Here is a 16711-nt window from a genome sequence, read left to right as displayed (position 1 = left end):
ATATCTTAAAAATTTAAGCTAATAATTAATTATAAGATAAATATCACCTTCATTATCTTTTATCCTAAACATTTATTAAATTTAAATTTTCAGTTAATATTTTAATAATAAAAACATAATATTTCACTTCTCGAACATTTAATTTAATGCAATATCCCCCTCCATTAGGGTTTGGTGTTAAAATGTAAAATATATATTATCTTAAAATGTTAATTATTAATTAATTATAAGATCAATATCACGTGAATTATCTTTTACCGTAAAAATGATAAAATATCCTTTATACTCTCAAAACTTTTATAAAATTTTAAATTTATCCTTAATTTTAAATTAAAATTATTTTTAAAAAAAATTGTAGACAAGTCAAGGTGACCCACCTAGGTCACAAGTGGGTCACCTTGTGTCCCAGGTGGGAAAAGAAAATAAGAAAAAAAAAAACGAAGAGACCGCGGCAATTTTCCCCATTAAAATGCAAACGACAGCGTATGAGGTCAGCCATCTCGTTTCGCTACGAATAAACCTCCTCAGCCATTTGATCTTCACACACACCCACTTTATAGGGGTGTCAACTCGGTCCGGTTTTTCGGTTTTTGGCCAAAACTGGAACCGGAACCGGGGTACCTTGGTTCCTGGTTTTGGGAAACCGGAACCGAAAACCAGGTCTCGATTACCGGCCGGTTCCGATTTCAACCTGGTTTTCTGGACCGGGTAACCGGTTTTTTAAGAAAATTGTTGTTGTTTTTTTTTTTGGCTTATGGGGTGGTCGTCTTGCCGGAGTCGACATGGCTAATGACGATGATGTTAATGTGAACCTTCTCTTTACCCATTCTAAATCACAAAACTAGCTGCAACAGAAGAATAAAGGAAGAAAAAAAAAAAAAGCTTTCGACAAATAAAAATTCTCAAATATCTACAAAACCGACAAAAAAAAAATTCACATAGACCCCAAATCACAAATTGAATTTATCAAATTCCAAAACTCATCCGCATCAATTTCAAATCTAAAACCATAGAACCAACGACGGAGATTGAAACCAGAAAATCAAGAAAACTTAGATCTAGAAGGAAACAGATCTCACCCAATCAACCAAAACAAAAACCATCAACACCAAATTGATGAGACTGAAGCAAAGAAGCCCATAAAGCGAACAAGGGCCGGCTGGAGCTGAACGTGCGCCCTCCTCTCCGATCTCATCAAGCCGGTCTATAGCTTCGACGCGCTCAAACCTGCTCACTGTCTCGATGGACGTGAGTTCGGCGATGTACAATCTCAACGGGAAGAGCGGTCGCCGAGACTATCTCTCCGCCGGGAAGACCGTGCTCCCTAGGGTTTACTTCGTCTTGTCGCTGGTTCCTAGAAGTGAGAGAGACAGAGGTAGAGAAAGGGAGGCAGAAGTGGAAGTGAAAGAGAGAAAGAGACGAGAGAAAGAAAACCCTAAAGTAAAAATAAAAACCAAAAAAATATATATATATTAAATATTAAAAAAAATATATTATTATATATATGGATCCAGTTCCGGTATTCTCGTTAAAACCGGATCCCAAAAACCAGGACCGGAATCGGGGTGCCCGGTTTTTAATTTTTCCAACTGGAACCGGAACCGGCTCCCCGGTTTCTGGTTTCCCGGTTTTCCAATTCCAGTTCCGGTTCCAGTTTCTCAATAATTTTTGACACCCCGACCACTTTGTATGCTCGCACGAAACCCTAACCCTAAAAGAACTACCAAAGAAGAACGAACGAACACAAGGTCACTTTTTCTGTGTTTGCCGGCGCGTCCATCGGAGAAAGAAGTAGCAAGACTAAATCTTGGGTAAGCAGAGCCTATCTTCCCCGAGTTTTTTATTGATATTAGCATACATTGAAATCATGGTTATGATTATAAATTGAAAAGATTTCTATGGAGGAGGATTTTGATTCGGTGTTTGTCCTGTGAGCAGTTAAGGTTCACGGATCGCTGGCATGTGCCAGGAAGGTGAGGGGTCAGACCCCAAAGGTGGCCAAGCAGGACAAGAAGAAGAAGCCGCGAGGCCGCGCCCACAAGCGCATGCAGTACAATCGCCGCTTCGTCACCGCCGGTCAGTTTATCACTCTATCCCGCTCTCCCCTCTCTCATTTTTATATGCCTAAAAGTTTCCATTGATTTGTGAAGTTTGAAAAAAAATAAAAAATCATGTATTTGGTCTCTTTATTTTTTTTTGTTTGATTTCAATGTTTGTTGTTTATTGTTTAACTCATCAATAAAAAAAGGATTGTAGTTTTTCCTATAGTTTTTTTCTGGTACTTTTAAGGCACAAACAATGAGAAGGCTCTGCTTTATACTATGTCTTCAGAAGTTATGCAATAGCCTTGGATTGTTGTGTGTATAAAGATAAGAAATTCGAGAATGCAAGTGCGTGGGGCTTTTTATTTTGGTTTGAAAGTTGTAACATTTGGTTGCAGAGCAAAGCTGATGCCTTTGAGTATGCTGACCAAGTTTTGGAGCGTTGGTATCCCTCAGTAGAAGAGGGAAATAATAAGGGTATTGTCGTGCTTGTTACCAGTCAAAAGGAAGGGGCAGTCACAGGTGGCCCTGCATTTGTCCAGGCTGTTGGAGAAACTATTCTTGATGCCACTGTAGCAGAAAATCTTCCTGGTAACCTTGCACTTATTTCTCATCCTTTAAGTCAAAATTATTCAACTCTATATGTAATCGCTTTTGATTTTGAGAAGATTATGGTACCATAAATGTTCAATTGAAACTATGTTGAAAAACCATGAAACAATAGGATAGTTGCAAAAGTAATGAGCTTAGAAGATAATAGGCATAGAACGTAAAGAGGTCAAACATAGCATCCTTTACCAATTTTTCAAATATACGTTTTTGGTCTGTATTTTTTTTTTTTTTTTTAGTATGTGTTTTTGCTCTTCAAAATACAAGCTAGCTAGTTTCAAACAAAACCAATACCCTTGCACAGTCATAAATCTAAAGTAACATCTGTATTACTTTAGATTTGCAATTTTATTTTGAAATCAGATGAAGCTATAATTGGTGTCTTTTTATTTTGGATGTATATCTGTCCAAAACCTCCATATATTTGCCACTTATATCCTCTACTTCAGATGATATCTTAGATATAAGAGATATGATCAAACAACCTTTAGGAGTGAAGTTTTAAAATTTTCCTTTGATGATGTGCATCATTAAATTTCTTCTATTGTTTTTCAGAAGATACTGCAGTTGTAGTGATCAAATTGTTGGATTTGTAATTTTATTGAAGTTAACTATTGTTTTTGGTTCTACTATGGAAATAGTAGTTTTTAATATGAAATTGTGAACTGCTAGATTGTAAATTGTTTGGATCTTCTTTTGGAATATAATTACGAGTATGGGTAGATACACAAATATGATATATATTGCTAATCTAGAGTTATCCATTGTGTAAACTCACTCAAAATTGATTAATGTAAGTCCGCCAAACATTAATTGAAGTTTAACCCAATTTTTTAGACTTTTATGAATGAAACCCTCTTATTTCTAGTTTATAATAGGGGTGAGTAAACTAGAAGTAGAAGCAACCTATATATATAACTGAGATAGGTTGAGATTATACGTAAAGTATGAAGCTTTCCTATATTCTCTAGTCTCTTTGGAGAAGCTCTTCTATTACTGTCATTGCTAAACATGTGTGTGCTTACATGTAGGTAACGAACTACTTCTGGTAGGGACATCAAGATGGATAGTAGTTGGATGCGGGAAACTACTCAATGTTCAAAGTGATTTCAAAAATGTGTGAAAGAATTCATTGGAATGGTAGTTAAATTAGTGGATGCATGTGATATGACAAAGTGTCCATGCCATGATTGTGCAAATCAATATTATTGTCATATTAGCGAGGTGAAGGGTCACTTGTATATGAACGGATTTACTCAGACATACACTCGATGCATATTTCACGAGAAATATCATTTTGGGGTAAATACTTCTACAAACATGCACACATATACAAGTAAAATAATAGAGGAGGTTGATGTAGTTGAAGAATTGTTCGGCGATGTTTGTATGGGGACATTTCTTGATGCTAACATCGGAGAATCCTCTACTGCACTGGGTCCCACAACTGATGATCATGGACAAACAAGCTCCTACCGATTATGGGAAGATGGTTTCCGTGAACTTTATCTTGACTGCAAGAAATTTACACAAATTGCATTTGTACTGAAGATGCTTCATATAAAGACGTTCTACAACATGAGTAACAAGGCGTTTGATATGATGATTGACTTGATAAAGATGACCCTCTCAGATGGAGTATCAGACAATTGGATATTCGAAATTAGTAATCAAATACTTGTCTCGTGCCAGTTTTCCAATTAGACTGGATGGTCTGGCTACTTTTCCATATCCCGTTCCCCTAACGTTTTTCCCAACTATTTTTTATCTTCCAGAAATTTGTACATACTTTTGTAGTTGAATATCCTTTTATGATCACAGAGTGATATTTATATTATATTGCCTTTAAAAGAAGACAAAAAGGCAATAAAATATAAATATCACTCTGTGATCATAACCGGATATTCAACTACAAAAGAATGTACAAATTTCTGGAAGATAAAGAATAGTTGGGGAGAACGTTGGGGGAACGGGATATGGAAAAGTAGCCGGACCATCCAGTCTAATTAGAAAACCGGCACGAGACATGATGTGATTAATGATTTTGGATATCCAGTTGTCTTATATTATTATTAGATGTGTTTGATTCCAGTTTTCTGATAGTCTTTATTATTAGATGTGTTAGATTTTAAGTCTTGATATTTGGTTGTAAGTTTATCTTAAAGCTTACGGAGGACTGGATGGTTGGGTTTATTTTATTTTATTTTATTTTATTTTATTTTATTATTATGTTTATAAGTTGATGGTTGGATGCTGATTGCAACTGGTATTTGCACTAAATTTATTTGCAACTGGTTTTCCATTTTCTTTGTTGGTTTTGGCATAGCAATATTAGATGTACTCTTAGACGTGCCCCCACGAACACATGAACTTCCCATCATGGTCAGATCTATATGTTCTTCTTGTCACACCAAAACTCACTTGTTTGACATATTTCATATAATATAACAAGACATCTTTTTCCGTACCAAACATCATATTTTTCTTTAGTTTGTCAAATATATCATGTTCAAGAATACTATTATCTGTCCCATTATTATCCTCAATCTCTTTTACATCTAAGTCACACTCAATATTCTTTCCAGCTATATCAAAAAGAAAGAAAAGAAAAAAACAAAATTATATGACACAATAATAAGTCTAGTATTTACAAAATTAAAGAGTGACAAGTCTAACCATTTGGAGGGCCAATTGCTTCCTTAGTGCCCTCATTCCCCATATTCAAGTCTATCTTACGCCCAATTGGCATGCTTATTTCTGACTAAATAATGTCACTAAGAACAAACTTTAAATGTCAAAGAAAACTTCTCATAAAAAAAAAAAAAAAAAGATTGAGAAACCCATAAATTTTACCTTGAATAAAATCCTTTGAATAAAAGGGGTCTGGAGGATCAACATCCTCAGGATTACCAGAGACTTGTGCCTTTGGCTTCCATCATAGCTTGACGCAACTGGCTTTACGTCTCTTTTTGCTTTGCCCTTTTTTTTTTTTTTTTTTTTTTGGTGCTTTGGTGGCTTTCTTCATAAGAATGAAAAGAATGCATCCATAGAAGATATGAAACAAAGAAGAAAGCTTGACGATATATATATATATATATATATAGAGAGAGAGAGAGAGAGAGAGAGAGAGTGAGAAAACCTTTTTTTTTTTAACTTAGAAAAAGACGAGCCATGTCTTTTCTCCTTCATCACATCACTTAATTCACTGGTGCCAACAAATTATTTTTTCCCAAAATTGGCCGTATAAGGGTTTTAAGTAAATGAGAATAAGAAATGAGTAATGGATTTTTCATACCAAATTACCATTTAAGAACACTAGTTGCAGCTTCCTTTACATTTTTTTTTTCTCTTTAAAAAATTCAGTGAACCAAGCTACTTTTTGCTTTTCTATTAAAATAAACTTCGCAATGGCTTATGTTATTATTTTTTTTTTATACTAGTTAAATATTTTTTAAATTGAATGTTAGGAGAAAGAGAGAGGAAAGAAAAATCATTTAAATACTGTTTCAAATAAATGTTAAAGAAAAGATAAAGCCTTTTTTGTTTTTTTTTTTTTAGAAAAAAAATTAAAATTTTTATATTAAAATAATGTTAAGAGAACTAAAAGTGCTGCCCTAAAGCACTTCTGTTTTCCTTGGTTTAGAGAACACCAATGGAATGTAAATTTTTTTTGAGAGTTTTCCTTAAATTCAGAGAAGAGAATGAAATTTAAGAAAGCTACAAGTTTTGCTCTAATTGTGTCACACACGAACATTGTTGTAGAGGCCTCCTTAATTCACTCGCTCACCGCTCTCATTCTTTGATTGTCAAAAATCAATGGCATTCAAGTTCCACAAAGACCCCAAAGACATGGGGTCTCACTAGACAGGTTGTCTCCCATGAGATCAACATCTCCACAAGAGATATCACCATTTTCAAGACCCAACATTAATAGTATATGTTGAAACATGTTGTAATGCCATTCAAAATTTTTAAATAATATGACAGTATACTGCAGTTAAATGCAACAAATTAAAATCTTTACAAAAAAATAGAAAAATGGAAAGAGTCCTCCAATCTTCAAAAAAAAAAAAACACACACACACACACACACACACACAACCCCTACAAGACAAGCATCTTCTCTCTTGAAATTCAAACAATGTCACTTGGATCCTTACTTGAAGAGGTAAAATATAGTACAGGATTCAATAACATTGCATCCCAAACAATATGTTACAGTCATGTACTATCCATTGTATGTAATGTGAATGCAAGACATGCAATGTAGACATTTTCTTTGATTTTCTTGTTCTTTTTTGCTTACACGGACGAATTAACAGGGTTTAGCCTCTAACAAGTAACATATCCAACATATGTATATCTATCATTTCTGTACAAACAAGTAGATCCAGTAAAACCCTGTGCTATGCTATTAAACATGAACGTGCACTACAATCTAACACTAATAAACAAGCAAATCTCCTTTAAAGATAGTGTTCCAACACTATTGCACATTTTGATTTGCACGGTTGTCTCGCCTAGGGGATTCAGCAAAAACCTGTCCTTGGTCTCTCACATCTCTGAACATGGAAAGGAATGAGTTGAAGCCTTCAGAAGAGGCGCCTCCTAAGATCCATAACAAAAGCGAACTGAACGAATTCATAGCCCCAGGGTTGGGACCATTATCTGCTTGCTGAAGATTAGGTTGTCCAGCCATCTGCATTGGGTTCCCTGCCCCGTTTTCGCTTTCTGATTGTTCCTGAAGCCCAGAAACATCTACTCCTGCATTGGCTGGCACCACTGGGTCAGATCCATGTCTCAAACCAGTCCCAGAGGTCAAGTCTGTGTTAACCGAACCAGGATTCCTTGTGTTCAATCTTGTGATGTGTAAAGTCGACGCAAGGATGGTTGAGGAGGTAATGTGGAAGTCTGGATGCTGCTGAAGCTGTGATCGACGGTTTTGCATAAACCTTTGTAAAGCAGGTACCTGGGACAAGTTTAGCACTGTATTAGTGATCAAACATGAAGTCAAGAAAAGTTCATTCAAATTTCTATACCAACACAAATGCCATACAGGCTGTGCCATAAGCAATCTTGTTTGGCAGCAGCTATGACTCTATCCTTACTTTTGGATATGAAACCATATCGAACTGACTTCAATATAATAAACAGTAACATGCTCCAAAGATTCTGAAGATTCAACAGCACATCTTTATGGAAAGGATTAATAGGGCATTTTTTAACACAAAGGAGAAATCAAAATGGGTGTTCTTAAGTTTTAGTTAGACAGGGTGTCAATCATTCATTTTACAATTGTTGGGGGAGGGATGGGTCGACCCACTGTACCCCTCCACTTAGGGACATCACCCCCACCCCCTTTACACAGCCCACCCCACCACTCGGTGGAGGGTGGGTGGGAGAGGGGTTTGCTTGCCCCTCCATGAATACTTTGATTTTTTTTTCCTTTATATGGTTTTGTTTTTTACTTTTTTTTTTTTGACGAGACAGTGCAAACATGCAGAAGTTTGTTTGTGGATCTAATGTGCAAAATTGCATACATGGCATTAGTCCTGCTAAAAACAGGACTAAAGTTTGGATGAAATTATTTTTTTTATCAATGAGCAAAACTAAAGTGAATTCGAAAAATTAGAAGCCCATGAGGCAATTTGTTACAGGCAAAACTCAGGTTAATAACATGGCATTTTCCCTAAGATTTAAACAAATAATGCCTCTAAAATATTTGTATGATCAATAATGAAAAATAAATAAAAAAACAATTCTCCAAATCTGTTTCATATATTTCCCAGTAGAAACAGAATCACGAAGTCTGTGGGCCCTATTCAATAAATTGTTAAACACAACTCATTTCAAAGCCCATTTTAACAAATAACCCAGACACCACCCATTCACATAAATGACTTCTATGGGACAAGGCAAGGAAGCTAACCCATGTATATGACCAATGGCCATTGAAGCAGAAGAATCCATATATAATGGCTTCAAGTAAAGATGCAATAGGAAATGTCTATTAACCAAAAACAATTGAGAAACCATGAATAGAAACAAGCCCTGCTCATTTTTCAGTAAAGATAGAGCTGTAACTAACCTATTAATACATGCAAGTGAAAACAGTCAACAAAAAAGAATTCAGTTCAATAATTTTCATGAAATACAATTGCAAGCTAATAGTGACCTGCTATTAGCCAATGCATAAATGTATTGAGAGGAGAAGGAAAAAAAAGAAAAAAAGAACTTAGCATATACAATAATCATTACCTCGAAACGGTTCCAGAAGTATAGAATGAGGTGCTGCATAAATGCTGCAGCAGTAGACAGAGCCAAATATGAAAAACCTGGAGAAATTATAAGCAATAGTTTAAGAGAAAAACAAGAGATTCCACCTGATACAGAAATAAGTCCAGAAAGGTAATAGGGCCATACCATAAGCATAGGAAAAGAAATAAATGTGAAAAACCAGAAAGTAGAGCAAAAAGAAGCGAGGGAAGAACTTCATTGATATTGGTGTCCGGACGCTGCAAGATATATTAGCAAGCACAACCATATTAGAAAAACATTACACATGAATTTACCTGCACAACCAAATTAGAAAAATACACCAGCAAGCACACATACATGCATATAGAGAAGTACACATGATGAGACACAGAGAGAGACAGAGAGAGAAAAGTGGCAAATGAAGTGTTTGCCAGATGGAGGGTTAATTAGTCAGAGACATAATTGTTAAACAAGTGTCCATCTGTTGCTCCCCTTCAGCCACAACAACTCGTGTCAAAATCATTGCTCAAGTGAAAAAATAGCTCAATCATTGCATCAATGCCATTAATCTGGGCATCTTCTGCAAGAATCCCAGAAATGGTTTTGTATGAGCTAAGATACTGTTACCATGAGTGTCAATAACAACCCAGCCTGTCCACTACCCCAAATTTAGTCTTGACTGAGTGTAGGTCTGCCTTTGGGTGAACCAGATTCATTTACAACCTAACCCACACCTCCTGATATTGGTCATAATAAGTCAAGGAATCCAAACAATGTTTATCATGAATACCCAACCACAACTCTGACCCATGTATGGCCCGACCTGATCCTACCTGCCTCATTGCAAAGCATAAACTTCTACATTGAATAGAGTAAATTGTTCTTAACAGAAATCCAAAAATGCTGTTGCAGACAGGTATTTTTTGCTTGCAAACCCATCAGATAGGCTACCTTGTCCTAATAGAATGCAACATATATGCAATATTTCTCAACCAAAGACAACATGCATAAGTATACCCGGTACACCAAATCAGTCGCTATATATCCATGGAGAGAGAGAGAGAGAGACCTGATAAGGGTAAAGAGTTCACTCAGCCAAACAAGAATCAGGACCATAAAAGCCAACAACTGATCATCATAAAATTCGAACAGAAAAAATAGGATACCAATCATAATCTGCAAAACCCAATTTATAACTCTATTAGCCAACAACCTACAGAAATCAAAATAGTCTGGGGAAGAAGACAATTGAATTCGTTTATAAAAATTTGAGAATGGCTTTGTAATCTCTATCCGAAATAAATAAATAGAATCAATGCTTACCGGTACAAAGACAAGTGATTCAATTACATGGACAAAGATCAACTGAAAAGTTGGAAGCCGATGCCGGGCATGGTGTTGAAGCTGCACTGCAATAAATTGGCAAAAGAGAAATTTTAAGGGAGAGCACACGAATGAGGATTGTAGCACCCTAATCATTTGCCATGTCAATCTATGTACCCATTGGATTCACCAGTGAAGAAATTGAAAAGGAAGAAGCAAGGACAGAGTTTTCCTCCAAATTGGGTTGGAGGAACTTCTTTCAACTCAATCTATAAAAATGACATATGTCATTTGAACATGTGAGATGCATATGTTTTTTAATAGTATGGATAAAGTTGAAATAAATAATATTAAAAACTCATGTGCATCTTACATGTTATTAAAAAAATGGACACATGTCATTTTTATAAACTGGATTGAAAGAAGTTCCTCCAACCCAGTTTGGAGGAAAACTCTGTCCAGTTGCTAATAACACGGAAAAAAAGAAGTTATCAAACCTGTAAACTTCAGCATGCGGGTCTGTGTCTCTCTCAATGTAAATGAAACTGACATTGTGGTCGTAAAGAACACAAACAGCGACATCATAAGCACACCGCATTTTGTCACAAGGTAGTCTGCAGGGAACCGAGATGAATGCCACAAGTTGAGCACATCAAAAGAAAAAAATTGGTAGTCAGAATATTACAACTTGACCACACATTTTAGGAGCATTATTCATTGGTAGTGTAAACAGAACAAAAATCTATAAAAGGGATTCTAGATATGACACTCTACAAGTCTATTCACAAGGAACCTTCTTTCATATTCACAGCTTCTAACAAAGATTATAAATGGACAACTTTCATGAATGCCATAGCCTCTCGTTTTTGGATGCAGCAAAGATAGACTAAGGTACAAATAAAGGAGCAGAAATTATTCCATCTTCATGCATACATCTTCCTGGGATAGCACCCTTTTGATCAGCTAATACAAAGTAGAATAAAAATAAATTGCTCAGCATGTAAGATAACTTAGAAAAGTTTGGATTAATGCTACAGTCCTAGTTATAAATAATTTAAAGGTCCTAATCATGATCAATACCACTGCTTGCAACACGTGCAATGCTATTGAATGTCCCTCTGACAAAAATTTAAGTCTCTTTCTTTATTTGTTTGCAGTGAAACAACAAACATGATTTTGGTTTTGTTGGCGATGGAACCATGGAATATTGATTTGCTGTTGATATGCATGCTACTTCGCAATTTTGTCAATTTCAAGATTTATTTTCTGTGGTTCACATCATGCCCAATTGAAGCAAGAGTTCAGTGGTGTTAAAGGTCATGTTGTCAGGAGTTTAGGGTCAAAACAGCTTTTAATTTGAGCCATTAGTTTAACAGTTACAAGTGTTTAGATGTGGAGGAGCAGATCTTAAATTTCATAAGGCATGTGCATAATTCTATTTTTAGGATTATTTTCTTAGTAATGATAAATCTAGAAAGTTCTAATAGGAGTCTTTTATAGGGATTTATCAGGCCTTTAGTTCACAAGTCCAATTGAAGCAAGAGTTCAGTGGTGTTAAAGGTCATGTTGTAAGGAGTCTAGGGTAAAAACAGCTCATTAGTTTAACAATTAGAGGTGTTTTGATGTGGAGGAGCAGATCTGAAATTTCATAAGGCCCGTGCATAATTCTATTTTTAGGATTATTTTCTGAGTAATGATTACCAAGAAAGTTCTAATAGTAGGAGTCTTTTATAGGGATTTATCAGGCCTTTAGTTCACAAGTCAACTTAGAAGTCCTAATGCTACCAGTGCACTCAAAAGAATAGAGATTTGACCTCAATGTACCAAAAGAATAGAAATTGATCGATGAATTATGATCGTTGGAGTTACTGACAGCATGGATGCCTATTGTGATTTCTCTTTCCTCTCTGTTGTGATTAATACCGTTCATGTAGCACCCGCGTGAGAAAATGCGAAAAGGGTAATAACAATAATAATAATTTTTTTAGTAATAAAATCATAGATGATAAAATTAGAAATAGTGGTTAGTTTGGTAAGTAATTGCTCGATTAATGGGATTGGTTAGTTTAGTTGTAGTTATGTTAAATAATTGGGTGAATTAATGGGAGTTGTCTAATTTAGTTTAAAAAAGGGGGAGAAGGAGAAGAAATAATAACGTTGGGGGTAATTTTTTAATTTAGAAAAAATATTAGGGGCTTCTTGGTAAGATGGTTAAAAAAATAAATAATAATAATATCTACAGCCACATGTCTGGCTGTGGTGTGTTTGTGGGGGGAAGGGGGGGAGGGGAGAAATATCTTCTCCCCCACCCGTCGAAGTTAAGGACCCGAAACCCACCCCCACCCCTGTTAGAACAAAAAACAGAAACCCCCCCACGCCACCTCTTTCATTTCCGCAACCACCAAGAGAGAGAGAGGGAGAGAGAGAATCAATTTGGAGAGGGAAAATCGAAGAGATAGAGAGGAAGAAGCAGGGAGGCTGCTCAGTTGTAGCAGGGCATTTGGGGCTAGCCATAGTGGCATGTGGTCGCACGGGGAAGGTAATGGACTGTTTTCAATTGCTTTTCTTCTTGTTTGTGTTGCTGGATTTTGTGGCCATGGGGCTAAACGGTGGAGAAACCAATTGTAGTAACTTGAGTTTGAGTAGTGTGCTTTGATTTTCGGTTGATTGATCAGCCGAGAATAAGGAGGCAGTGCAATTAGATCTGTAAAGTGGGAGGGAGTGCCATTGCATTTTGGGACCCAGGCCAGGACATCATTTAGAGATCATGGTTTTGGTTAGATGGCAGTAATACTTTTGATCGTATGTAATTTTGTAAAATTGTCAACAGTATAGTTAAGATGAGTGGGATGTAAACTGTGAACAGATGAAGTACATAAGTTATGATTGAATGTGAGTATATTCTGGATTAGTGCTCTGGTGATTATTATTAAGTATATAGCTCAATTAAGTTTCAAGCATATATATTTATAGTAATTTCCGTTGCGCGCCACGTGGATTATGCAAAATATCACATTTAATTTGGTGGGGCGTTACAAGGTAGTATTAGAGAAAATCAACTCTGAGGATCCCTAGGAAATGATCTTGCTAGAAATAGGACGTAGGAGTAAGATATATACTAGAGCATAGGCTATAATTATTTAGGAAAGGGACAGGTTTGATAGGAGAGTTTAGCAATAAGGTATAGGTTGCAAGTAATATTTTGAGAAAATTTGCTTAGGATGAGACTAACGGTCGCTTTATTCCAGGAGATGTTGATGCACCCAAAGCAAGGCAATGGGGAAAGTGAGGGTGGCAAAGGGCCTTCCCAGTCGGATGAGAAGACGAGATATCTTCGATGCCACCCTGGCATTGGAGGTAGTGGCGAACCAGTTAGTGGGAGTAGTGACCAATGTCCAAGGAGGAGGAACTCAAGGCAAGATAAGAAGGGTTGTTCCTTTAAGAAATTCAACGAGCACCTCTACCCTTCATTTGACAGGAACTCGAGCCCAACGGAAGAATAGAGTTGGCTCACGAACATTTAGGAGTTGCTCAGGGTTAGGGATTGCATGGCGAAGCAAAAGGTCAAGCATGCTGCCTACAAATTTTCGAGAAGAGAAAGACACTAGTGGCGCACCAAGCGGGACTCTCATTGATAGAGTTGGGAAGTGAGGAAACCATTACTTGGACCCAGTTTGAGGAGGAGTTCCGCCAACAATACGCTTCGCATCCGAAGGGGAAGTTGTTGCCCTAGGGAGCACAGATCGACAAGCGCCAAAAATTCAAAAAGAAGCAGACACCTCGATGCCCTTAGTTTGGCAAGTGTCATTGGAAACAATGCAGATGGGGTTTGAGCGTTTGTTATCGATGCGGCAAGGAGAGCCACTTTTAACTACCCAGTCAGTGATAATGCAGATCAACCAAGGGCAAGGCAAGTGCCCTAGGCATCACAACCAAAGGAAGATCAAGGACCCATGAAGAGAGTGGCCTATAATAGCAAATCAGATCAGCAAAGATCCTGGTTCCACTACCCGCATTTCTGCCAATACCCTAGTTCTAGAAGTGTGACAAATCCCAAACTGGGGATTGTAGAGTAGGATCCAAAGGGTGCTAACTATGTGGACAATCAGGTCACTTCGATAGGGAATGTCCCCAAGACAACCACAAGATATCTAGCTGTGTCAAATGAAAAAAGTCAAAGGCTGACAATGTGGGTAAGGTTGTATGTTCTTACCCTGGGTGAGACAGTCACGGAGAAGCTTGACACATACTCACCTCAAAGGGAACGAGGGATAGGAATAGGAGTGGATGTTTGAGTCATGAAGACTGCGCCAGTCTTATGTTGACTTGAGGTTGTAGATTCACGTGATTGCCTGTTCAGTCAGATGGCATCTAGTGCCACTTTTTGATGTAATCATAGTTGACTTGATTTTTTAGGACTTCAACATGTAGTTGCGTTGATGATTTTGGGCGCATGTAACTTAGGTAAACTTGGGGTTAGTTGTAATGATATTATGACTTAGAACCCCACATATATTTTTGCATGCTTATGAAAGGGGGATTTGTCCCAACCCATCGAAATCACTCAGTGGGGGTAATTGTAGGATCAAAAATTAATTTCTTAGAATTTCAATGTGCACCAGATAGGCATTAAGGAGTTAGGAAGGTGATATATTGAGCTCCAGCAGTTAGGAAGTAAATAAGATAGGTTAAGATCAAGTGTGGTAAACCGGGAAGTTGAGGAGGTCCTGCAAGTACGTCAAGTGTACGGACCGAAGAGTCTTGAAAGTTTAGAGGTGTTACGGACCGGAAGTTCAATTTCAAGGAGGATTTCTTCCCTCAGAATGGGTGATGGAATTTCAATACTAAGTTGGCAGAGTCAATGAGCATAGGACAAAGGGGTCTCAGTGAGGTCCTAGCGTGATGTGAGGTACGAAAATATAGACCTAGTCTGATGCGGGACTTGAAAGGGAACTTGTAGACTTGCCCCTCGAGGTTTAGTAAGAGAACCCCGTGACAATTATATGTACAAGGAGCAAGGAATTCATTGATCTTTTTCTGCATTGTGAAGTGGCTAAAGAATTCTGGAGAGTGTTTTTTTCGCCTTTTCGGTGTAGAATGGGTTATGCCTAGAAGGGTAATTGAGTTAAGTTGTCATGGAGGGCAGTTGGGTGGCCGTTAAATTTAGCAGAGGATGCCCCCTTTATGCTAAATGTGGAGTATTTGGAGAGAGCAAAATGAAGGTGCTTTGAAGATCGTGAGAGGCCGATGGAAGAGCTTAAGAACATCTTGGTTAATTCGCTTTCTATATTGACAGTGGCATATAACATTTCCCACTTTTCTAACTTTTTATGATTTTGTGGATTTTTATGCTTCTTTTAATACTTAAAGGGAGTTACCTTTTGTATACATACTGTGTACTAGGGTTGCGTCCATCTACACTTATTAATGATATGCATTACTTATATATATATATAAAAAAAATCCTGGATTTTAGCATCATGTGGAATTGGGTGTATGATTAAGGATTGAAGGAATAGACCAGGCGATGCTTAGGTCAGAGAAGTTGGCTTCAAGGATCTAGGACTAGGGCTTGTGTTTGACAAGTTAATTAGGTGTGAGTTAGCAGCAAAGATAGAGATCAGCATAAGGTCATAGGAGTAGACCTTCCCAACAGTATGGCAAGACAACATTTATGATATCTTATAGAATAGATCTTGAGTTGTCGAGGCATAATTGAATAGTAGTAGAGATTCTTAAGGAGGAGGGGGAAGATATCATCCTACTAGCAAGCAAGCATAAGGATCTACCCCAAAAGATTTAGAAGGTTCCTCGAGGCAAGAACCACTTCAGGCAAATTTCGAATAATTTTTATAAGGAATGGAGGATGTTGCATCCCACATGAGAAGATGAAAAAATGGCAATAATAATACTAAGTGTTAGTAATAAAATTCCCGAAGATAAAATTAGATATAGCGGTTAGCTTGGTAAATAATTGGATGATTAATGGAATTGGACATGGCTTATGTACAATCTTAACCACGTGTATATAAGCCCTTGGGTGAGTTATACTGGAGGTTTGCATCATTTGGCATCAAAGACAAGTTCCATGTCATGGGGTTTGAGTAATGAAAGCAGTGACCTATCAGATAAAGTGGTCCGTTGTGGACGTTCGATTTGGAAACATAGTGATATGTTACCATTCTAAGTGTCCCACATGAAATGATATAAATCTTGGGTAGAATTCATCCTTCAAAACCGGCTTAGGGGAGGGTGCCCAATAACTTATATACACATGGTTAAGTTTGTACTTAAGTTATGTGGGACACTTAGAATCGTAATATAATACAATGCCCTATAGCTAAGGTCCACAGCAAGCCCACTCTATCCCATGGGTCACCCCCTCCATGACTCCAACTCATGACATGGTATTCGGCTCTGATACCAAATGATACAAACGTCAAATATAAGTCACCATTAGTCTAGAAGTAGTTATGTTA

At 37.1% G+C, this 16711-nt stretch overlaps 1 protein-coding gene across 1 annotated transcript in view; it reads right to left on the bottom strand.

Moving 5' to 3' along the window:
* Window positions 1-6811: 6811 nt before the first annotated feature.
* LOC132180791 (membralin-like protein At1g60995) overlaps window positions 6812-16711 on the bottom strand; it is a 29512-nt gene continuing 19612 nt past the window's right edge. Inside the window, exons 9-14 of the mRNA XM_059593741.1 lie at window positions 10730-10846; window positions 10233-10318; window positions 9979-10085; window positions 9075-9166; window positions 8910-8986; window positions 6812-7620 (exon numbers count right to left, since the gene is read on the bottom strand). Of these exons, the coding sequence (XP_059449724.1) occupies window positions 7138-7620; window positions 8910-8986; window positions 9075-9166; window positions 9979-10085; window positions 10233-10318; window positions 10730-10846 (962 nt within the window). The 3' untranslated portion in view covers window positions 6812-7137. The remainder of the gene's footprint in view (window positions 7621-8909; window positions 8987-9074; window positions 9167-9978; window positions 10086-10232; window positions 10319-10729; window positions 10847-16711) is intronic.

The sequence above is a fragment of the Corylus avellana genome, chromosome ca1 (genome assembly GCF_901000735.1).
Source record: "Corylus avellana chromosome ca1, CavTom2PMs-1.0".
Lineage (NCBI taxonomy): Eukaryota > Viridiplantae > Streptophyta > Magnoliopsida > Fagales > Betulaceae > Corylus > Corylus avellana.
This window is presented reverse-complemented; position numbering and strand designations above follow the sequence as displayed.